At 35.0% G+C, this 23,813-nt stretch overlaps 1 protein-coding gene across 6 annotated transcripts in view; it reads left to right on the top strand.

The window, feature by feature from the left end:
* RANBP3L (RAN binding protein 3 like) overlaps positions 1-22,357 on the top strand; it is a 46,182-nt gene extending 23,825 nt beyond the window's left edge. For 2 of the 6 annotated variants that reach the window (XM_060091639.1, XM_060091636.1), the window contains exons 5-15: positions 468-542; positions 4,648-4,719; positions 5,057-5,196; positions 8,210-8,313; positions 9,413-9,497; positions 12,063-12,165; positions 12,511-12,641; positions 14,225-14,345; positions 15,977-16,119; positions 19,091-19,280; positions 21,343-21,386. In XM_060091639.1, the coding sequence (XP_059947622.1) occupies positions 468-542; positions 4,648-4,719; positions 5,057-5,196; positions 8,210-8,313; positions 9,413-9,497; positions 12,063-12,165; positions 12,511-12,641; positions 14,225-14,345; positions 15,977-16,119; positions 19,091-19,280; positions 21,343-21,386 (1,208 nt within the window). Of the gene's footprint in view, positions 1-467; positions 543-4,647; positions 4,720-5,056; positions 5,197-8,209; positions 8,314-9,412; positions 9,498-12,062; positions 12,166-12,510; positions 12,642-14,224; positions 14,346-15,976; positions 16,120-19,090; positions 19,281-21,342; positions 21,387-22,283 lie in introns of those variants that run through there. The other 4 variants (XM_060091641.1, XM_060091638.1, XM_060091637.1 and 1 more) reach the window with 3 other exon arrangements.
* The last annotated feature ends 1,456 nt before the right edge of the window (positions 22,358-23,813 follow it).

Here is a 23,813-nt window from a genome sequence, read left to right as displayed (position 1 = left end):
ATTAGGAGAAACTGCTGTTTCCTCCTAAGTAAACATCTACTTAAATAAACAGATGTCTGCTTTTAAAAAAACACTTTATTCTAAGAACTTTATCATATGCTGTGTTTTGAATAAACCATTAACTTAGTTTGCCTCTCTCCTACACTCAAAGCACTCTGGTGACTCCTTTTATGATAGATCACACTGCCCTCTGCTGCGTCATACAGCTATTTATGTATATGTCTGTCTCCTCCACTGAGAGTTCCTTGAGGTTATCTTCATGCCTGATAGAGCGTCTAACACACGATGATCATGTAAATATTTACTGAATAATTCTCACCAGAGGCACTCTTTATTTTTAATCGATAAAAATACAAAGATTTTTCTAATCTGGTGATAAAGAAAATTTTCCAAAACAGCAAAAATCCAAATCAAAAGAAAAACAAAACCCACTTCCTTATTGACTCCAGTTTGCAATCTGCTTTTAGCATCAACCTTGTCCCAGAAGCGACTAAGATCGTCATCCTTCACGGATCTCCCGACCTTCCCCCCTTCTGGGCCAGGTAATAAAGAACTTCTTAGAACCTCAAGCCTGACACTCTGACTTTTCAAAATCCATTCTTATTCATGATGAGCTTTCTTTTTCGGCTACTATAAACCTCTGACATTTTAGTGGCAAATAAAATAGGGGCCTTAGCAAAGTATGCATGGAAGAATACCTTCTGAATTCCAGCCCCACAAATCTAGACAGTATATCTGTTTATTTTTCGTAGAAAGTTTAAGCTTGATTACGTTTTTTAGGATTTCATATTTATGATAGCATTATTTTATGTAAGGTAGCCCTATAAAATATAGTAACTTGCTTTATTTTCCTTATTATTGTCCATCTGTACAGTTTATAATATATGTAGTACTCAAAATATATAACAATGTGTAGATTCTCAAAGTTCATGCTTTAAATTTATATCCTAAAGTTTAGAATATGATTCCTTTTGAATTTTTCACTAATTAAAACATTATCTCTTTTTACTTGAAATTTGTAATACTTTGCTAAGTAAAACTAGTTTATCATAATAAAATATTTGAAATGGTTGAAACATGCTCTACATCAAGATTATGATTTGTATTCTTGTATATTTTTGTTTCTACTAAACAACCAACTGCCTTTTCTGAGTTAAGCTTACCACAAGAAACAGAAAATACAAACTATTCACTTCCTTTTAGTGGATTCTACCCAGGAACCACAGTTTTCAAACTAATGAATTTATATTCTTAATAACAATTCCAAGCGTGACTAAGCAACAATATGGTCAGACACCTTTCACATACAGAAGAGATAGGTTCTAGTTCAATAAGCCCCATCTATATCTGCCTGACAAGTTACAGACATTAAGAGGAATAGAGGTCTTAATCCCAGAGGATTTGTTTTATTGTATTTGTGCGTAAAGTAAAGGGATGGCTTTAAATTATCTGGAAAACTGCTTCAATCCATTTTCTAAAAATCAGACACACATACAAAAAGAATGAATAAAAAAACAACCGATATTACCAAGCACATCCCATTTTATGTTGTGCAGAATCTTGGCGCTGTTGGAATGGAGACAAACAGTACAATTTTAAATGGCCCATTCAGTGTTACTTTTTAATAATAAAGATCATAAAAACCAAGTAATTGAACTTTGAATTAGAGAAGCTATTCTACCCCAATATTTATAATACTTCGAAGAAGCAATCCTTATTCTTTTCTCATCTCCTTTAATCCAACACTCAAAGGTTGCTATTTCTGCGATTTGCAACCAAGAGGTGATCTCTTTGAGGTGTGTAGTACAGACATACCTCGTTCTATTGAACTTCCCAGATATTGCATTTTTTTACAAATTCAAAGTTTGTGGCAACCATACCTCAAGGAAGTCTATGGGTGCCACTTTTCCAACAGCATTTGCTTGCCTTGTGTCTCTGTCATATTTTGGTAATTCTCACAATATTTCAAACATTTTCATTATTATTATACCTGTTATGGTGATCTGTGATCAGTGATCTTAGATGTTACTACTGTAATAGTAATTTTGGGGGGGCACTTAAACCACGACCATATAAGTTATGATGGCCAACTTAATAAATGTGTATGATGACTGCTCCACCAACCAGCCTGCTCCCCCATCCCTCTCCCTCTTCTCAGGCCTCCCTATTCCCTGAGATACAGCAATATTGAAATTAGCCCAGTTAATAACCTTATAGTGGCCTCTAAGTGTTTGAGTGAAAGGAAGAGTCACATGTCTCTCACTTTAGATCAAAAGTTAGAAATGATTAAGTTTAGTGAGAAAGGCATGTCTAAAGCCAAGATAGGCCAAAAACTAGGCCTCTTGCACCAAACAGTTAGCAAATATGTGACTGTGAAGGAAAAGTTCCTGAAGGAAATTGAACGTGCTACTCCAGTGAACACATGAATGATAAGAAAGTGAAACAGACTTATTGCTGATATGGAGAAAGTTCTAGTGGTCTGGAGAGAAGATCAAACCAGCCACAATATTCCTTCAAGCCAAAGCTTAATCAAGAACAAGGTCCTGACTCTTTTCAGTTCTGTAAAGGCTGAGAGAGTTGAGGAAGCTGCAAAAGAAAAGTCTGAAGCTAGCAGAGGTTGGTTCATGAGGTTGAAGGAAAGAAACCATCTCCATAACATAAATGTGCAAGGTGAAGCAGAAAGTGCTGATGTAGAAGCTGCAGCAAGTTATCCAGAAGATCTAGCTCAGATCATTAATGAAGGTGGCTACACTAAACAACTGATTTTCAGTGGAGACGAAACAGCCTTATACTGGAAGAAGATGCCATCTAGGACTTTTCATAGCTAGAGAGGAGAAGTCAATGCCTGGCCTCAAAGTTTCAAAGGACAGGCTGACTCTCTTGTTAGCGGCTAATGCAGCTGGAGACTTTAAATAGAAGCCAGTGCTTATTTAGCATTCTGAAAATTTAGGGCCCTTAAGAATTATGATAAATCTACTCTGCCTGTGTCCTATAAATGGAACAACAAAGCCTGGATGATGGCACACCTGTTTACGACATGGTTTGCTGACTATTTTAAGCCCACTGTTGTGACCTACTGCTCAGAAAAAGATTCCTTTCAAAATATTACTGTTCAGTGACAATATATCTGGTCACTCAAGAGCTCTGATGGAGATGTAAAACAAGATTAATGTCATTCATGCCTGCTAACACAACATCCACTTTTCACCCCATGGATCAAGGAGTCATTTTGACATTCAAGTCTTATTATTCAAGAAGTACATTTTGTAAGGCTATAGCTGCCATAGATAGTGATTCCTCTGATGGATCTGGACAAAGGCATTTGAAAACCTTCTGGAAAGGATTCACCATTCTAGATGCCATTAAGAACATTTATGATTCATGGGAAGAGGTCAAAATATCCACATTCACAGGAGTTTGCAAGAAGTTGATTCCAACCCTCATGGATGACTTTGAGGAGTTCCAGACTTCAGTGGAGGAAATAAGTACAGATGTGGTGGAAATAGCAAGAGAACTAGAATTAGACGTGGAGCCTGAAGATGTGGCTGAATTGCTGAAATCTGATGATGAAACTTGAACAGATGAGGAGTTGCTTCTCATGGATGAGCAAAGAAAGTGGTTTCCTGCTCATCTAGTCCTGGTGAAGATGCTGCAAAGGTTGTTGAAATGACAATAAAGGATTTAGAATAAACTTAGTTGAGGGTTTGAGGGGACTGACTCCAATTTTGAAAGAAGTTCTGTGAGTAAAATGTTATCAAACAGCATTGCATGCTACAGAGAAATCATTCGTGAAAGGAAAAGTCAACTGATGCTGCAAACTTCATTGTTGTCTTATGTTAAGACATTGCCACGGTCACCCCAGCCTTCAGCATCCACCAGCCTGATCAGTCAGCAGCCACAGACACTGAGGCAAGACCCTCCACCAGCCAAAAGATTATGACTCTCTGAAGGCTCACATGATGGTTAGCATTTTTTAGCAATAAAGTATTTTTAAATTAAGATACATATATTGCTATTGCACACTTAACAGACTACAGTATAGTGTAAATGTAACTTTTATATGCACTGGGAAACCAAAGAATTTGTGTGACTCACTTTATTGTGATACTCATTTTATTGCAGTGGTCTGGATCCCAATCAGCAATATCTCTTTCATATGCCTATAATTCTATTCTTGCAGCCAAGACCACAGTCTTATCCCATCAATTCACTTCATAGAACAATGGCCTAGAATAATGGTCATCTTTACTTCTCTCTTCGGGTATCATTAAAGAGGGGGAAGGGGCAGAATTTGCTAACAGTTTTATAATATTCTATAAGAAATATATATTAATGTACACAGATGGTTCACTACCAATTCAGCTTTTATAATCTGTAGAACTTCTCTCAGTACTCAATTTCATGATTCTAAAGAAAACTGTCTATTTCACCTGCGACCTAATTTTCACTTAGTTTTCTGAGAGTAACAGACTGTAGCGAAACATCTTGCCGTCACACTTTTTTTAGCAGAATTAGTGCTCTCAGGAGCACTGCCTACTACTCTGTTAGTGCCAACAGCGACATCTACTGGTGAGTTCAGTGCAAGACCGTTAAAACAGTAGAAACTGACTATAGGTTTAAAATTTTTTGTAAACATGTTTTTTACAGTGAAGAAAAACAATGTTTTTATGACATCAACTTTTGTGCAAAGGAATGTTGATATGAACAGTGCGGAACAAGGTATGTAGCTTCTCTTTATTACAAGAACCTCAGAAATTTTGTTTTACCATCCATATCTTAATCTGTGTGTGTGTGTATGGTGGTATGGTGGTTGAGTCACAAAACATGAAGGAAAGCATTTGGTAAGCTAAGTCCCATGATCAAAGTGAATAGTTACTGGGTAAAAGGTAGGCAGGAAGAAAGTACTAGGCAGCTCACTGGCTATTTTGACTTTGATTAGTTAACATTACCCCTCGTTTAATCATGACTTTAGAAAATTAGCATTAAATAAGTAGAAAATAGAGAGGGAAAAGTATTTCACTAAAGATATATTGATCCTTTAATTCTGTTTTTTTAGGTCCTGTGAAACATTCTGAACATGTTCTAAGACCTGCTATCTTGCAGCCACCTCAAGCTCAGAAGTGTATAAAAGTAAGAAAAGCATTTGGACACGATGTGCTGGAATCCTGCAAGAGTAGAGAAAAAAACAAAAGTAAGGTAAGAAAACCTCCTATGGTAGGACTGACCTCAATTCCCCATCCTTCTTTTGGTAGATTGTTGTGGGCCCCCATATCCGGAATTAGGGGCTGCCTGACCTTTGTTCTGCTGCTGAAGCAGCTACCAGGCTGGGAAAAACAGCTGAACAAGATAGCCAAAAGCCCTCAGTAACCTTATTAAACTTGTCCTCTTAAACTGGAGGGTTGCTCCCGGGAACAAGTCTTGTGTTATCTCCTAAGCTGTAAAGCTGAGTCCTGTGTAGTGGGGACCCTTGGGGTCTTGTTCTGGTGCATTCATCCCATGTGAAAATAGGGGAGCAATGCAGTGGCAGGGGCTAGGAGTCAGATGTCAAAAAAAGGAAAGGGATTTTTTTTGTATATTCAACTGGTGGACATGCTAGTGTGGCTTCCCTTCCAGACCCATCTTCATGGAAACAGAAGTAACGAACTACCTCCACAGTGTAATTGGGAGGGCTTGGGAAGCCTCTGGAGACAGAAACAAATTCTCTCTTCCAACTGAATCACTTGCTGTGGGCCTTTCTAAGGAGATATTCATTTTACTCAGGCCATGCAGATATGGGCTTGGGGATATTCTGTTCCTATAGTTCTATCTGTGTCTTCCAGAAGCAGACACTTGAGAGGAAGGGAACACAGGACCAATAGGGTGGCATTTGAGAGTTATTCCCTCAGTCATTTGTTTCCAGCTAAACCACTGAGGGTTGATCACCTGGTTTTGTTTTTTTTCCCAGACTGAACATGAGAACAGTGGCAGTTGGAAGTGTTAAAATACCAATCATTTAATCAATTCAGTGAAAATAATCCGATTGGTACTAATCCTACCTTTACTGCTATCTACCTGTGTTTTCAATGACACATGGAAGTGTTAAAATACCAATCATTTAATCAATTCAGTGAAAGTAATCCGATTGGTACTAATCCTACCTTTACTGCTATCTGTGTTTGCATTCTTAGACAAAGCACCCAACCTTCTCTCTCTTTTTTTTTTTTTTTTTTTGCGGTACGCGGGCGTCTCACTGTTGTGGCCTCTCCCGTTGCGGAGCACAGGCTCTGGACGCGCAGGCTCAGCGGCCATGGCTCACGGGCCTAGCCGCTCCGCGGCATGTGGGATCTTCCCGGACCGGGGCACGAACCCGTGTCCCCTGCATCGTCAGGCGGACTCTCAACCACTGCTCCACCAGGGAAGCCCTACCATCATTTTTGTATTTCCAAATCTTTTTCTTTGTTAAGACATGATTTCATGAGACCCATTATGAATTTTAAAAATCATTTCATCATTTATGCATGATATATGATGTGACTTTTAGGTATAACATATTTTAAATTTCAAATCGGTATTTTATTAAACATTTTCACTTAAGTATAATCATCACCATATTACATAAATTCTTTACCTATTTAAGGAGCGATACATGTTGTTTAATTTGTTTTAAAGTATGTAAGAAAAAGTATTATGTGTTGACTAATTTCTAAAATGTTATTACATTGCTTTTGATTTTGGAATGGCATGTTCTATAAATTATAGATTAAAATTTTTATTGCACATTATATCAAAAGGTGATCAATATTTATTTTTGCCATGATTTTTTGGAATCCTGCATTGCATGTATTTAAAATAAAATTTGTAACAAAATAAAAATAAAGCATAAGATAAATTTTCAGGCTATTGTTTATAAGCATTTCTTCTTGAATAACTTATTAAGGGCATAAATAGAACTTATTCCTAATAAGTGAAAAGCCTAATTGGATATGCCCATCAATGAATTTTCTCCACTGAATGATGATTTTTGAAGATCTAAAGACAAAATATATATAAGATGCTATGTCAAATGGATAATTAATATGAACCTGCTGTATAATAAAATAAAATAAAATTCAAAAATTAAAAATGATGCTATGTCAGAATTCTGTCAAAATAATATAATTTATAGATCTAGTAAGAATTATCTGTAGGTGAATTTTATAGAACACTTATTTTTATGATCTTTATTAACTTGTATATCAAAATTAGAGCAATTTTCATTCATCCTGTCATTAATTTTGGTCACTTATTGCATATAATTCAAATAATATATGCCTAATAACAACTATCTCAACCAACATAGAGTTAAAAACTACCATTTTGGCTGAGATAAATCATCTGAGTGACTGAGTCATAAGCATGTACTTTGATCTTTGCTAACCAATGGCACATACTCTCTTGACACATATTTCTCAGCTCTCAAATTCTGTTACAAAGGGAAAAATACTAAAAATTATTTTTATTGATTGATATAAAATTAAAGTGGAAACAGACCCCATTTACCTTTAAAGATAGGAAGTCCCTGCAACATCTTTGAAAATCCCTGGTGGAGGAAGGGCTGTGTCCACAAAACACTGAGGACACTACATTAGATAACTGATAGGGTTCCTTCCAGTTCTAAAACTGCTCACTCCTTCATTTATACATTAATGCAGGTAAGGTGCATATGTATATACACATCAGATGGAGTAACTAACTGATATAGTTACCAGTCGGAAGTTTCTAGAGGAAGAGATGGAGTTTTCTCTCACACTGGGTGGCCATGATGGTGAAACTTTTAGGGTGTTTCCAGGGATTAAATAGTCCAGGGATTAAATAGTCCTGAAAGATATTTACTAATCTAGAAATGAGAATTAACTCCACTTGGCTAAAGGGGTAAAAGTAACAAAAGGAGGTGGGATTTCTGAATGTTCGCACTCAGTCTCTGGTGTCAGGCAGACCCAGGCTTGAATATCAGTCCCCTTTCCTTGTTGCCCAGGCCTGCCCCCATTATTTAAGCTCGTTAGGTCAGTTTACTTACCTGTAAAATGTGTTTAATAGAAGTACAAAGTGTATAGAGTTGTTCTGAGGAGCGTATGGAATAATGTATATAAAATGTTTAGGGTAGTACTTGAACAAAGTAAGTTTTCAACACATTTATATATCTAGTAAGGCAGTTTAAATGAACTTTTTGATGGATTTTTTTTTCTTTCAGATTTCTGAGGAGAACTCCTATTTGCTAAGTGAAAATTTACCAGGTGCCAGAATTTCAGTCCAGCTGTCTACTAACCAGAATTTTTTAGGTCCTACATCAGTAGGGTAAGTTAGTGGTGGGGAAACAGGTGTTGTTCGTTCATTCTTGCTTTCTTTTATCATTATAGCCATTTCCAGGAAAAATTTTTCTGACATTGTACAGATAAAATGCCAAGATTTCTGTTTGAAAGGAGATTTTATAAATATACAAATTTAAAATGTTTTTTAAAACATCTCTAATATTTAAATATTATCATATTGATATTGGATCATCTCTATTGTCTTGTTGACTTGGGCAAGTATGTTTCAAACAGGTACAGCTAAATTTTCATTTAGTTAGGCATTAATTATTGGCTAATAGATTAGCCTTTCCATGGCATTCTTTCTTTCCCCTCTTTTAAATTATTTCTGGCATTATTATTTATTAACATAGGTTGGATAGACAACAAAGAAAGCAGTAGAAATATGCAAAATGAAAGTTAATATTTACTAGCATCACCAGTGATAAGGGCATGTTTGATCTGAGAGAAGATTACAACTAGCCGTGGACATTCTGGACTCGAGATTAGGGCCCATGCACGTACCTCAGCCCTTACCTACTGTGCACACTGGGGATGCAATAGGGATCCCGGAGTCCATCTGCCAACAAATAGAGGGCTGCATGTCTTTGAGTTTCTCATTATGCAAAACACTTAAAACACTAAAAAAAAGTTTCTGGGAGGGAAAAACCAAATTAAACCACTGCACACTCAAGTATAATTGAGAAGATAGATTGGCTTTGCTTTTGCCCTGAGACCTTGGATCACTAAAAGCATTGGCCAGTTGGGGAAGAGGAGAGTGGAGACTGGAGACTGGAGATGAGTCAGTGCTGGAAAAGCAAAAAGATAAGGGCTGGGCAGCTCCCCTGTTGATCACACAGCCTGTTTGGACTGGTCTTGGCCAGTGCTGTAACAGCCGTCAAATATTTTGAATAGCATCCCTGGAAGTACCTATCTCAAGTTTTCCATTATTTCTCATTAACTTCAGATAAACAAAAGTTAGCAGATGTTTTTATGCTTTACATAAATCTATTAAATCATCTGATTATTTCATGTGCTAAGGTTTAAAATGGCTATATTCATTGCTACTATATTTAAAATAACAAATGCTTATTTCTTTTCCTTAGATGTCAACCAAATGAAGATAAGTATTCTTTTAAAAGCTGCAGTTCTGATTTCGTTTTTGGAGAAAACATGATAGAAAGAGTTTTGGTAAGATTTTGGCAAATGTTTCTATTATTATATAGAGAGCTGTCACTTCCAATTTCTGAAGGCAAATTAATTAAGACAATGTTAATTGGAGCATACTTTTTAACTCCTGAGTTCAAAGGCACATTTCCTATCTTTAACTGAAAAGGTTCTCCTGGGAAGCAAGTTCTAGTTGTTAAAATAATAGACAAGAACCACAGAGGAAGGGAATTGTATAATTATAACATTATTACTGATAAGAAATATTAAATACTTCTTTGACTTGCATTAAACCAGAGGTACCCAAGGAAATCCCAGAACTGTCTGCAATAGTTAGATAAACTCATCCGGCCATGATATTTTAATACAGTTGTTCAATAGCATTTTTCATAACAAGATGCATTTAAAATCATTTCCCAAATTTTTCTCATTAACCACAATTTTCCCCTTCAAGCTTTTACACTGAAAAGCATTATTATAAATTTTTTCACTAGCTATAAGAGGAAAATCATAGTCTTTTCCTTGCCTAGGAGAATGTACTTGCCAAGTGGTATCCCCCAATTATTATTACCATCATCCTTAATTAATACTGAGCATCCTCCTACGTGAGGCAGTTGCTGTTCTGACCTCCACAGGGCACGTTTCTAAAACACAGCATGATCTACAGTGGGGAATTATACAGCCAAGTGGAAGCTGTGCAGCAAATGTGCCCATGGTTTTATCTGGTCCAACACATCTTTATACTCTTTCCACTTTCACCCAGACCAGAATCTTGGCTGAGACAAGACAAGGAAGCTAGCTTGTCTCAGGGCTATTAGTTACATGAAGAATCCCACGGAGGATGTACAGATTTTAAAACCTGTGCAAGGGCTCAGAATGACAAAAGGACCTCAACTCATGAGGCCTGTTTATTCCAAGATTTTAAGGGCTTTCACAAATCAGTTACTTTTAAGATCTAGCTTATTCTACACCTGCCTCAGGCTTAACCCCAATTCCAAGAGAAGTATCACAGCTTCTCAGCTTTGAGGCACCCTTCTGCCACTCCCAAGATGAAGGTCAGCTCCAGCAATCCTAGAGCTGTTGACACACACCTTTGGATCTGAACCAGAATGGACCAACTTCCAGGCAATATATTTAGGGACATTTATTCTAGATTAGTCACAGCTTCTGTAAGATGTCACAGACACAAATAAAATACTCTTCAAACCTCATGGGATCAACTTTAACATTCAACTCATTTAACAGACATAGACTGTGTTCTTATGCTATATAAAGCATTGGCATTGGTCTCAAGTTTGGTGGCATATTACAACCATCTGGTGAGCCTTCAGAGGACTTATGCCTCGCCATCTCCCCTAACCAATTAGATCAGGATCTTCGTGGGTGAGGCCAGGTGTCAGGTGATTTGAATATACAGCCAGGATTGAAAACCACCTGGGTAAGTGGTTATGCAAAGCTAAAGAAGACCCTGTCCTCTAGAGATGTTTATAGTCCAGTAAGGGGAAAGAGGGAGATACCTATACAAATGAACTACAGTGGGAATTACAGATTTGGTGTGAGGAGGTAGGTACCTGTGTGCATTTCCTATGGGCGCTTCAACTTTGACTTACAAAGGAACCTGAGCTTCCTGTCTCCTTAAGCTGATAACATGCTAGGATAGCAGGAACTGTAGAGATCACCTGTGTTTGTCCTCTAGTTAATCCTGTAATCCTGTGGCTGTGTGATTTGGGGGCCAGGATGCCCTCCTGATTTGTTTGCTGACCATGTGAGTCATTAAACTTTCTGTGCTTTAGTTTCTGTTTTCTTAAAATGGAAATAGTTACACCCATCTCTACCAATTTTAACAGATTATCTTGATGTCCAGTTAAATAATGTGAAAGAATCTTGAATTAGTAAGGGAAAAGATATAAACCTAAGTTCTGAAGTATTGTCCAGTTCTCCCTGTTCTGCAGGGAGCTATGCAGGGGGCTGTACAGGAGGTTATAAATGGCATGGAAATTACTTGGTCTTTTTTCACACAGGCATTGATTACAACACATGTGCGAACCCCCAGGTACGCAGCCTTAAAAAGTGATTGTTGGCAAAAATTGTCTTAGAGGAAAAGTTAGGATTCCTTCTGTAGTGATGATGTGAGACAGCTAGTGGGTTCTTTGGATAACTTTTTAATTTTTAAAATGAACTGGATAGAAAGAGTGGATTGTTGGGAATACTGAAATACCTTGAAAAAGTGACAAGAGCTGCACCTCCTTCTAGGCATCAGGTTAGTGTGGTGGTAGCATGGAACAGCTACTACCTCCTTCTGGGTCTCGAAAAGCTTTCCCATTGCCCCTGGAACTAGATGCCACCTGAAGTAGGCTGGTGGTAACTAGATTGTTTCCTGAGATCAGAACCAAGGTCTTCTAATAATGGGGAGGAAAATCAAGGTCTTCTAATAATGGGGAGGGATTCTCTATTCAGCACAAAAGGAGCCCAAAACAAAAACAGAGCTTTTGGGTTTGTTTGCCACCCTGAGAAGAACAAAAGTATCTCTTGGCTTACTGCAAATATATGGGGATAAAATTAAGTAATACATCTTTTTCCCCCACTTAGGGTACTCAAAAACTCACTCAGCCTCAACTTGAAAATGATTCACACATCAAGGAAAAATCATTCAAATTCACTTTAAAATTGCCTATCAACGCTCCAAACTCAAGTAAGAATTATTTCATTTGTAAAACATCTGATTCAACTGGGGTATTTCCTGTTTTTCCATGTCATTTGTTTAATATCTATAAAATACAAAAACAATAGCCCAGTGTTTTAAAATGTTTGGTGAAGATTAAAGCATATAAACATGATATATAAGCTTTAATAATTGTTCGACTTAATGATATGGGGGATCGTTAAAGAGATCTGCCTCAACTCAAGCAGTCTGATTTTTTGGAAACACTTGTTATAAAAAGCTAAGGCTACATGCATGTTAACAGGGGCAAGAAAGAACTTTCACAGTAGGGAAGATGGGGCATTTTATGTGTTCTTTCCCCCTATTTTCTCTCAGGAACAGACTCTCTTAAGAATATACCCCTAACTGAATCAGCTGCTGCTTTCTCTTCTAAACCATCACCAAAATGTTTGCTGGAGAAAATTGATGTCATAACCGGGGAGGAGACAGAACACAGTGTGTTAAAGGTCTGTGCGTCACGTATTGTTCTTCCTGGCCGCACCTCCACGTGTGGAATAAGCTACCCTTAGCAGAGACAGCTTGAAAAATAAAGGCAGAAGTATACTTTTCAGAAAGACTGAGATGCTTAAATAAAAATGTTTCAGGCTTCCAAGGATTAAACCAATATTTTGTTGTATTCTTATATTTGTATGTGTAATTTGCAGGAAAATGGATTGCTGTCTTTACAACCATGCCCGTTGGTCCCTTAGAAAGAAGACAACCAAGGACCCTGTCTTAAAACAACCTATGTTTTACACTTTTCATGTCAGCTTTTATAATTTGTTGTTATCATATGATTTAAAATTCTATTTACACTGAAAGTTAAAAATGCAGATAAGATGAATTGATTTCAGTTCAAGATAATAAAAAGGTTTTTTGTTTTCCTTTAAAAGTTCCTTTTTTTAAATTGAAGTATAGTTGATTTACAATGTTGTGTTAATTTCTGCTGTACGGCCAAGTGACTCAGTTACACATATATATACATTCTTTTTTAGATTCTTTTTCATTGTGGTTTATCTCAGAATATTGAATATAGCTCCCTGTGCTATGCAGTAGGACCTTGTTGTTTATCCTAAAGGTTCTTTTAAATAAGTTTTGAATTTCACATGAATCAAGAATTTCACAGATGTAGTATATAGTATCACACCTAGGATTCAAATGTTGAGTGGTATAGCTGTCAATCTAGGCATATAAAATGTAATTACTACAACTTAATCATTTTCAACAAAGCACAGACTTCCCTTAGCCTTTCTCCATCTGTTTTACCCCAAACTTTCTTCATTCCTATTTTCTTCCCCCTTGATCTACTGATACACTTACTGTACAACTGTGTCTCACAGCATAACTCTCAGATCAGATTAATCCCAGATTCACTGAAGTAATCACTAGGGGTGAGGCCCTGACATGCTATATTTTTAACAAGTCATCTAGGTGATTCTTGTACATAGTAGTATTTGAGAACCACTGGTAAGCATTAAATTATAGTATGGTACTCTGTGGTATCACATGCTAGTTCAGATGCTGTATTTGTTAAAATTGTTAAAGCATACAAATAATTCCATGATTCCTTAACTTTCAGATAAATTACATAATTCAAATAACATTGTTTAATTTAAAAGTTGGTATACATAGATATATTGTTAAGTGAAAAAGAAAGATGCAGAAAGTATTTATGGTATTCTACCATTTATAGAAAAAATAGGAGAAAAATATATACATATTGGCATGTATATACATACAAATATCTCTAGAAGGATAAACAAAATATTAGCAACAGTGATTACCTGTTGTAGGGGGTGAAAACTGGTAGATGGGGAACTAGTGTTGGTGGGGTTACTTTTCACTTTGTACATCTTTTTGTTTTTTAATGTTTGAACTATTCAAAAACTGTATTGTTTCAGAAGCTAAGTAAAATTTTAAAGCTGGTTTAGAAATCATTAACAAAGGTTATTCTGGTAAAATATCAGACAAATAAAAGTGTTATAGCATAGGAAAGAGATCACTTTGAAAATTTTTCTATATTTTGACATTTAAAAAAATTGTCTTTTAGATCAACTGCAAGCTTTTTATATTCAACAAAACAACACAGTCTTGGATTGAAAGGGGCAGAGGGGCTTTGAGACTGAATGACACAGCAAGCAGTGATTGTGGAACATTCCAGTCAAGACTAAGTAAGGAATCATTTTGTAAAGCGAGTCAGTATTTCTCAGCGAAATTTTTCCAATATAAGTACACATCATTTTCTGGAGATGTGTTATGTGTCAATAAATTAGACTGCTGTCAATAAATTAAATAATATTATTTTTAACGTACTAGAGGAGCTTCCTATTTAAAGTAGGCTCTGATGCCAGACTATACAGGTTCTAGTTCTGGCTCCATTACTAACTGGTGACCTTGGACAAATTACTTAATCTCCTTCTGCCCCAGTTGCATCAGTTTAACATGGAAATAATAGAAGTCCATGACTTAGTGAGTGTGAGAATTCAGTGAGATAATGCACATAAAGCACCTATGACCGAGCCCAGCACACACCCAAACAGTAATCTCATTATTATTTAAAGGAATGTGATGAATTTATTTTTGAAATGGAATAGTTTTTCTAAAAGAGAATACTTGCCCTGTAATTTTTTCTTGGCATTCTAAACACAGTGTGTGGGTTGGGATGAAAGGTCAATTTCCAAGTAAATAAAGGTGTGTGGTTATTGAATCCTTCAGGCAGAGTGTTGGTCAGAATTTGGTCAGCCAAACCAAAAGCCTGAGGAGGTTTCTGGCATCCAAAAGACACACTGGGCATTGTTCAGATGTCCAAACTGAAAGTAAGCACAGGCAGAGATCTGGGCAGGGGTGGATGGGTTTACTGGTCAATATCGGGTGATCAAATCTTGTGGAGGAGACCACAAGTAGAAGCTGGTAAATGGATATTTGGTGAGTTTCAGATATCAAGCTCAAGAAGTGAGTAAGGAATAGAATTCAGACTAAGAGAGTAGAAGCACTGGCAAACAGGTTTCTAAATAACCTATCATTCCCAAGGCAGGTATTAGCTGTTTTCTACTCTGGTTTAATTTCACTCCTTCCACTACTTGCCAAAAAAATGCACAAAACAACTTTTCTTTTAATTATACAGGTAATACATGTCCATTACAGAAGATGGAAAATATGGATCGACAAGAAGAAAAAAAATTAAATTACTCATAGGCCTATCTTCCTGTAGTAGCTAGCTTCTGTCAATAAAATATATTCTTAAGGACTTTGTATACAATAAATGTATACAATACATTGAAAAATTTGTCATAAATGGTGTTTATAGTACTTTGTAGCCTGATTTTTTCTTTTGCATAGTATACCATGGTCACCTTTCTACATTAATAATTATCTTTCTTTAGTATTCTTAATAAGTTCATAATATCCTCAATAGCGGTACCATCATTTATTTAACTAATTCCATTTTTTGAATGCTTAAAGTTTTCATTTCAGTTTTCTCCATTATAAACAATTCTTGGGTAAATATTCTTCAGACCATTATGTCCTCAAAGGAATTCTAAAATTTAACCATTTTTTAATATTATAGTAAAAAAAAATATAGCATTTTTAGCATTTAAGCTAAAAAAAGTCCTCCAACATAATGAAGCCCAATTTGGAAACCAAATTATAATCTAGTCAATTAAATTACAATTTAGTAGTGAAAATAGAGTCTGAAAAACAACTACCAGATTTATTTGCTTTCCAAAATGGCAAATTCCTCTGAAAGGCTAAGGAATCAACTATTCTAAAGTCTGATCGATTTATCTTCTTCCTATTTTAGTTATGCATAATCAAGGCAGCCTGAGGCTGATTCTCAATAGTAAACTCTGGGCTCAAATGGAGATTCAAAAAGCAAACCACAAAAATTTACGAATAACAGCTACTGATTTAGAAGACTATAACATCAAAGTGTTTTTAATTCAGGTAAGTGACAAATTTGAGTGATAGAGGATTATCCTAATATATTTATAGATCTCTGCAGTCACATTTGTTTTTTTCATTTTATTAAAATAACCTATACCATTGGCAAAAAATCAGCCATTTATTATGGTTGTTTACAGTCTAATATAAGACCTAAATTTTGCATGAAATTTAGAGATTAACAACAATTTAAAGCAGTCAATAGGTACTGGTCCCAAGACATTTGTACTGGTATATGCTGTCAAACCCCTACATTTTTCTTTACTATTAAAATTATGTCAACGATCTTACTAAATTCCAGAGAGACTACTGTCAGGATTGGCTCCTAGGAGGCCAGCAGAATCCACACCCTGATGCTTACACTGCGTGCTGAAATTGAGGCTTTGAAATCACTGGAAAGGAACCAGTAAGAAATGGAAAAACACAGGGCTAGCAAGTTAAACCAACCAGTCCAATAGCGAATTCCAATTCTGGATATGAGTCAGTCTCCAAGGTAACAGGATGGGAGCACAGCTTTAGCTGTTCTGGCAGCAGGAATGCTTGACCTCAAATACAAGATTCAGGCAAAAGAGACAGAGCTGACATGAATCAGGCGAGAAAAAAGGCTGGATTTCCCCCATAGGCAGAGTCTCAGAAGACTTGAGAAGACTGAATATCTAAGCAACTCAGGTAGAAGATGACAATACAAGTAAATTGGTTTCCATATAATAATGAGAAAAAAAAAGTTGGCAAGAGCCCACTGATGAAAAACCAAAGGTTTTATTAACTACCAGTAAGTGCACTGTTAGGTATAAGTGATGTTGAGTGTTAAAATCTTAGAGTAAGATGTCTAAACCCTGTTTACCATTTAGGGAGATAATACTGGATACTCTGCTAGGCCAGATGCCCCTGTCTTTGAGTGGGTAAAGCAGCCTGTCTGAGATTGAGACTATGATTAGATTCGATTAGATTTAACTATGACTAGATTCTGCAGCTCAGTATCTGGCCCATGCTGACTTTTTAAACTGTAGGATAATTTTTGGAGATTAGCAAACAAAATGCAATAAAAATCACCCAAAATTCCACTCCCAGAGATGGTCACTATTAACATTTTGGTCTTATACTACATTTTAGTATATACATGTATGTGTGGGTACATATATACATGTGTACCATACTGTACATACTGCATGACTTTCAGGCAAGTTATTTAGCCCTCCTAAACCTGATTTTACTTATCTGCCAATGGAAGACAATAATAATATACTTTATAAAGTGATTGAGAAGATTAAATAGCTAACATTTGATTGTGAAATACACATATGTAACCTTTTCACTTATCAATGAAAATGAGTGTTTTCTGTTATTAAATAGTTCATTCTTCAAGAATTCTTTTATAGGTGAAAATAAATTCTGTTCTATTATGTACCATAATTTATTCCATTAATCCTGTTTTGTTAAATACTTAGGCAATTTACTGTGTTCATTATTATAAATTCTGCAAGGAATTCTCTATGTACATACATGTTAATTCTCTTGGGAAAAGGTTTTGACTTGTCTTGACACATTTATCCCAGAAAGACTGAGACAATTTTCATTCTCACCAGCATTTTCTTACGGTACTTCCTGGAAATTTTTTTTTAAGCATTGCAAATTTGTTGTCCAAAAAAATATATATTATTGTGCTTTTACTTCTTGTTCTGAATTTCTTGAATGAAAATATCTGAATGAATTTGGCTATATATATATATATATATATATATATATATATATATATATATACACTAGTGAAAGGCATATTTAAAATTTAATGTAAAAAAGTCAAGGCAGCAGAACTGTATTTATATTTCAATTACATATATTTTCAATATTTGTTATTAACCTACTGAAGAAAAATTACACCCTTGTACTTAATATAAAAATTAAATTGGTCAAAAGTCAACAAATATTTACTCAACACCTGCTATGTAATATCTAACATAATATGATAAATAAAAATATTTTATTTAATGTGTATTTTTTTCCCTAAAAATAATTAAGGTAACTTAATAACATACAAAAGAAAAACCATATTTTAAGACGCTTCTTCCCAAAAGTTGGCATGCAGTTGATTCAAACTTCAGTTCTTGGTTTTGAAATATTTGTTAGCTCTCTGAAGGATTAGCAAAGAGAAAAATTTTCCCAGATTTTCTCTGAAATTGTGAAAAGATACAAAAATGTAAGCCACTGACATGTTACCTTAAAGAGCACTGACTTTGATGACAAAAACGAAGTCCCAGCCAATCTGTCAACTAGCTGTTTAAATGCAGACAAGCTGTGCCTTTCTGAGCCACAATTTTCTCATCTGTAAAGGAAAGAGGAAACACGTATTTACTGAATACCTGCACTATGTGCTTTTGCTAACATAAATGGAATAAATAACCTAAAGTTTTATTATAAGGATTGAAAAAGTAAAAGGATATTATAACAGCAAGTGTTATACCAATGTTATTGTTACCATCATTTTTTATATTAATAGCAACTGTAAAAATAGAAAAGTACTGAAAGCAAGGACTTCTGATGTGTTTATGGTACAACATCATAGGCTATTTGAATGAGTTCTGCTTTTCTACAGAGCTATGCAACTTCCAGGAATGTCTAAGCAAGTGATGTAAAGGAAATGAGAGTCTTTTCCCCCCTAACCCTAAAATTTTCTACGGTATAACACAGTGAAGGAAGGATGGTCTTAACAAACAAATTCAAATAGAAAATTTAAATCACAAAATTTCATTTTCTCAGTTTAAAATGCACAAATTGGGACCTCATAAAATTATCTGCTCTAGGATTCAATTTGGTTCAAGACGAATTGGCTCTTTACCCTTTAGTTTCTAGGATTATTTATATTCTAGATTTATGTCATATAATTCCTTCCTTATTAATAGTGAAAGGTTACAAATGTGTAAAGTGTGGCTATTATTAAGTTACTTATATTAACAACTTAATTTTCCTCTTGCAGGCCAGTGCCAAAGATACAGGATGTATGCATGCAGCAATACATCACCGTCTTGTTGCACTTCGAAGCTTCTATAAGCAGAAAGATGCAAATCAAGCTGAAAGCCAGTCAGAAACAGTCCTCCAACAATTTAACTGTGATAGCTGTGATGAGGATGAGGATGATTTTATCCAAGTTACTAAAACTAGATCAGGTAAAGAACTTTTTTTTGTTAGTTCAGAGGTTTAAAAAAGAAACCTTATTCACAACCCTTTTATATGAAACAGATTTTTAAAAAGTGGAACTTGTCTGTTCAAAGTGGGCAGGGGTTAGAGCCCTAGATGTTTGCATCTGAGAGGTGGGTTTGAAAATCACTGTTTTCTGCATGTGGCCTTCACTGGGATTTCACCAAAAGTCAGCCTTACTGTAATACCTGCACATCATTTGCATATACATTTCATAAAAGACCATATTTACAATGTAAAGTATTAATTGCTACACTGAAACTAACCAATTATTAATATTTCTCTTCACTTGTTCTCATTCTCCTATTATTGGCCATAATAGAAGAAATTATAAATACTCGTAAGTCAGGCAAATCTGGCTTATTCCCTTTTTGGAATTTGTTTTATTTTCAAAGACCTTCTTTACCTAGGGCAAAAGGCGCTATTTCTTTTATTACATCCGGATTCATTAATTGAACAAGGTTGCAGTGGAACCACTGGTTAATGGATTTTTAGGTTTTAGTGCTTGTCCTGATGAGTGAATTTAAAACTAAAATTCATCATTATTTTTGGAGAAAAACATTGTCAAGGAAATAATAAGCCCAGCTTTATGGGTTTTTAAAATAATTTTTATTGGAGTATCGTTGCTTTACAATGTCGTGTTAGTTTCTACTGTACAGCAAAGTGAATCAGCTATACGTATACATATATCCCCTCTTTTTTGGATTTCCTTCCCATTTAGGTCACTACGGAACACTAAGTAGAGTTCCCTGAGCTATACAGTAGGTTTTCGTTAGTTATCTATTTTATACATAGTATCAATAGTGTATATATGTCAATCCCAATCTCCCAATTCATCCCACCCCCCTTTCCCCCCTTGGTGTCCATATATTTGTTCTCTACATCTGTGTCTCTATTTCTGTTTTGCAAGTAAGATCATCTATACCATTTTTATAGATTCCACATATATGCGTCAATATACGATATTTGTTTTTCTCTTTCTGACTTAACTTCACTCTGTATGACAGTCTCTAGCTCCAGCCACATCTCTGCAAATGACCCAATTTTGTTCCTTTTTATGGCTGAGCAATCCAGCTTTTTCATACAGATGTAGCTATTCCAATAAGTCATCCAAGTATTTTCAGTAATATTTTCATTTAGCCCTGAATTCTGCTCTACAGAGGACTGACAAAGGACTTACAAAAATAGTGTGTTAGAGGCATTTTCCCAACTTTTAATCATTTTAAATCTTAAAGTTATTTTAATCATACATAATTTAAGAATCTATCAAACAACATGTGTAGAACTTGATGAAATAGCTTCCTTGGCCTAATACTAAAAATGTAGTCAAGAGGAAAAATGCACAAAACATGCAGAGCAGGATAATAAACTGCTAGACTCAGTGAGCCAGAGAACTAAATGAATATGATTTTTCTTGTTACTGTTAAACAAGAGGTTTAATTTTTTTAAATGTATGAAATGTATAAATAAAAATTATTATAATGTTTATATTGTCACAATAAAATGGGATCTATTAGAAAATGGGTTGGTATCCATTAAAAATGTTAACTTGCAGTTAGGATTAAATGGTAAAATTATTTCATCAACAAATGACATGTTTATGAATAGAATCTATATTCTACCATATTCCATTTTAGGAAAGGGGTGATATGCAACTATCTTCATACAAAATGAGAAACAATGGAAATAAGGCCAAGTAAATGCCAATCATATGAACCCATCCTCTCCCCTCCTTACTTAGTACTTTCTCTAGAAGTGTTGCACACAAATGCTAAATGTTATGGAAGCAATAAAATGTCTGACTTTTTAAACTTTGTTGCCCAGGAATCAAGGAAAGGTTTAATTATCTGAAAATGTCGCATTTAAAATTAGGAACATTTCCAAACGTTACTTAAAAATATGAAGATTCTCTATATATTTTATTTCCTTGCTAGTAAGCATATTCATGAGTATTCATGTTCAGTTGTATTCAATATTAAACCTAACTGAATACAATATTGTACAATAAATTATTTTAAATTTATATCACAGATTCTTCTAGGTGGACTCACAGACAGTCAGTTGCCTGTTCATGAGTGCTACCTACTATAAACATGACAACACCTACAAAAAGATCACCTTACTGAAAATATCTAAGCCATCCTAATAACTAAATGAGAAGATCCTATTCATTCCTGGAACAGTTTTTATAGAAGGGTCCAAGAAATATAATTTGTTGCAATTAAAATGTTTCTCTGTGTAGTATAATAATTCTGAGGTTTTATATTTTGATTATTGTGGAGAAAATGACAGAATTTAAGAAACACATGGCCTTTGGAAGTTCAAAATTTTTCATTTTTGAAGAAGTTAATTTAGAATAAGATTTGGTAACTAATTTGGACTATTCATCACATTGATGGATACAATAGTTAAAATTATAAATTGCTGGATTTGATAAATATCTAAGATATTTATTTTTTCAGTCATATATTGTCTGGCCATAAAACAAATATTTTACAAAACTTCCAGAGTCATTTCTTTGAAAAATGTTATAACTGCATGTTAACATGTTATTAAATCATGTTTTTCTTCTGGGAAATGTGTATATTCATTTAACCTTTGGACTTTGTAATTCTATAATATTATATATTCATGGTATGAATTCCTTTAAAGAGAATATCTGTTCTTGCACTTGTATCTATCGCACCTTGTATATGCTTGACTCACGGTCAGTATCCAATATTTGTTGAAGGAATGGACAAAATACATTACCTATGTATCAAAACAGTAACTATACAAAAAGTGAAATATGTTAACTTGTTCTTTGCTTTATGTAATTAAATTGTCATTAATATTCTAGTAGGTGAGGCTGTACAGAGACCTTTTATAGCCAAGTGATTTTTTTTCTTAAATGCCATTATTAAGGTAAAACACAGTAATTTCAACAGTTGTGCAACAGAATTTTGATGTTCCTCTTTTGAGATTTGTTTCAGAGACACTTCAGGAGTTACACAAGAAAATTAGTCTCAGTACTTATAGACATATTTCAGTTTTCAATCCAGTATGATCACCCCATGGCTTCAAAATGACTTTTGATTGTGACCCCTATACAATTCCCCTATTAGAGGCATCTTAATCTGCTCAGGCTGCCATAAGAAAATACCACACATTGGGTGGCTTAAACAACAGAAATTTATTTCTCTCAGTTTTGGAGGCTGGGAAGTCTAAAATCAAGATGCTGGCAAGGTTGGTTTCATTCTGAGGCCTCTTCTCTTGGCTTTTAGGGGCCACCACCTCACTGTGTGCTCACATGACCTCTTTCTTGTGGGAGCATGGGGAGGCGGTGGGGAGAAAAAGACAGCAGGTTCTCTGGTGTCTCTTTTTATAAGGACATTAATCCCATCAGACCAGGGCCCTCATAACCTCATCTAGCCCTAATTACCTCCTAAAGCCCCATCTCCAAATACCATCACATTGTGGGGTAGGCTTCAACATATGAATTTTGGGAGAATGTAAACGTTCAGTCCATAATGAGGAATAATTCACAGTACAAAATGATTTCTGAAAATGTTCTGAACAGTGACAATATATTTGGGATAAGAGTATAGCTTCATTTCTACTTTGAAGAACAATATTCACATGGAAGTATACATGTGAATACATATTTTTAAAAAGTTACATTACTTTATTATAGTATATACCATAGATAATAGTAAAAGCAATTATATATATGCATTTATTGTCAAATCTAATGCTTGAAAGTTTAGCATATGAAAGTTGAATTACTCTTTTAGACTATAATTTAGCTAGGCTGTTATAATTGATGAAAGTTTTGCTTTCCCTATCACTAACTATAACTTAGTAAAATTTAGCTACTGAGTATCTAACTTTCATTAATTCTTCTAGTGACTCCAGAAGAAATACAGTAAATAAAATCCTTTGCTTCTAAATTAAGCAATGACTCAGGAAGTGGAGAAGAAAAGTTAATGTAAGAGAGGAAGAGAGAAAAGTTTGAGAGAAGGAAAAAACAAAACAAAACACAGTAAAGAAGAGCTCTAACATGAAAGGAAGAATAAAAAGAATGGAAAATCAGAAGTTTTAAGTGTTTTCTTTTTAATTCTAAAAGAGTGACTCTGATGCAGAACAAACTCGGAAGAAAATTTTCATTAGAAGCGTAATATAAACAGGGAGACATTTGGAGAAGATATTAAAGAATTGGCTCTCTTATAAGATCTTAGCTGATATGGGAACATTGGGATTATGCTAAATTGTTAAAGTAAAGCAGAGAAACAGAGATTTTCCTTATCTTCCTGACATGTTCATTCTTGACCCCTCCTTAGTTGTGGAGATGAATTTTCTCAATGCCTCAAACATTTTAATTAGGGATTATGACATGGCTACTAACAGCAGAAACACGACATTTAGCTTATGACTTTCAACCCTTTTCCACTCTGCTATTCCTTCTTATACTCTTTATGCATATATTTAGTAATATTTTGGGAGGTAATAGAAATAGAAACATC

The sequence above is a fragment of the Mesoplodon densirostris genome, chromosome 3 (assembly GCF_025265405.1).
Source record: "Mesoplodon densirostris isolate mMesDen1 chromosome 3, mMesDen1 primary haplotype, whole genome shotgun sequence".
Classification (NCBI taxonomy): domain Eukaryota; kingdom Metazoa; phylum Chordata; class Mammalia; order Artiodactyla; family Ziphiidae; genus Mesoplodon; species Mesoplodon densirostris.
The sequence above is the reverse complement of the archived record's forward strand: the minus strand, read 5'-3'. Positions and strand labels throughout refer to the sequence as shown.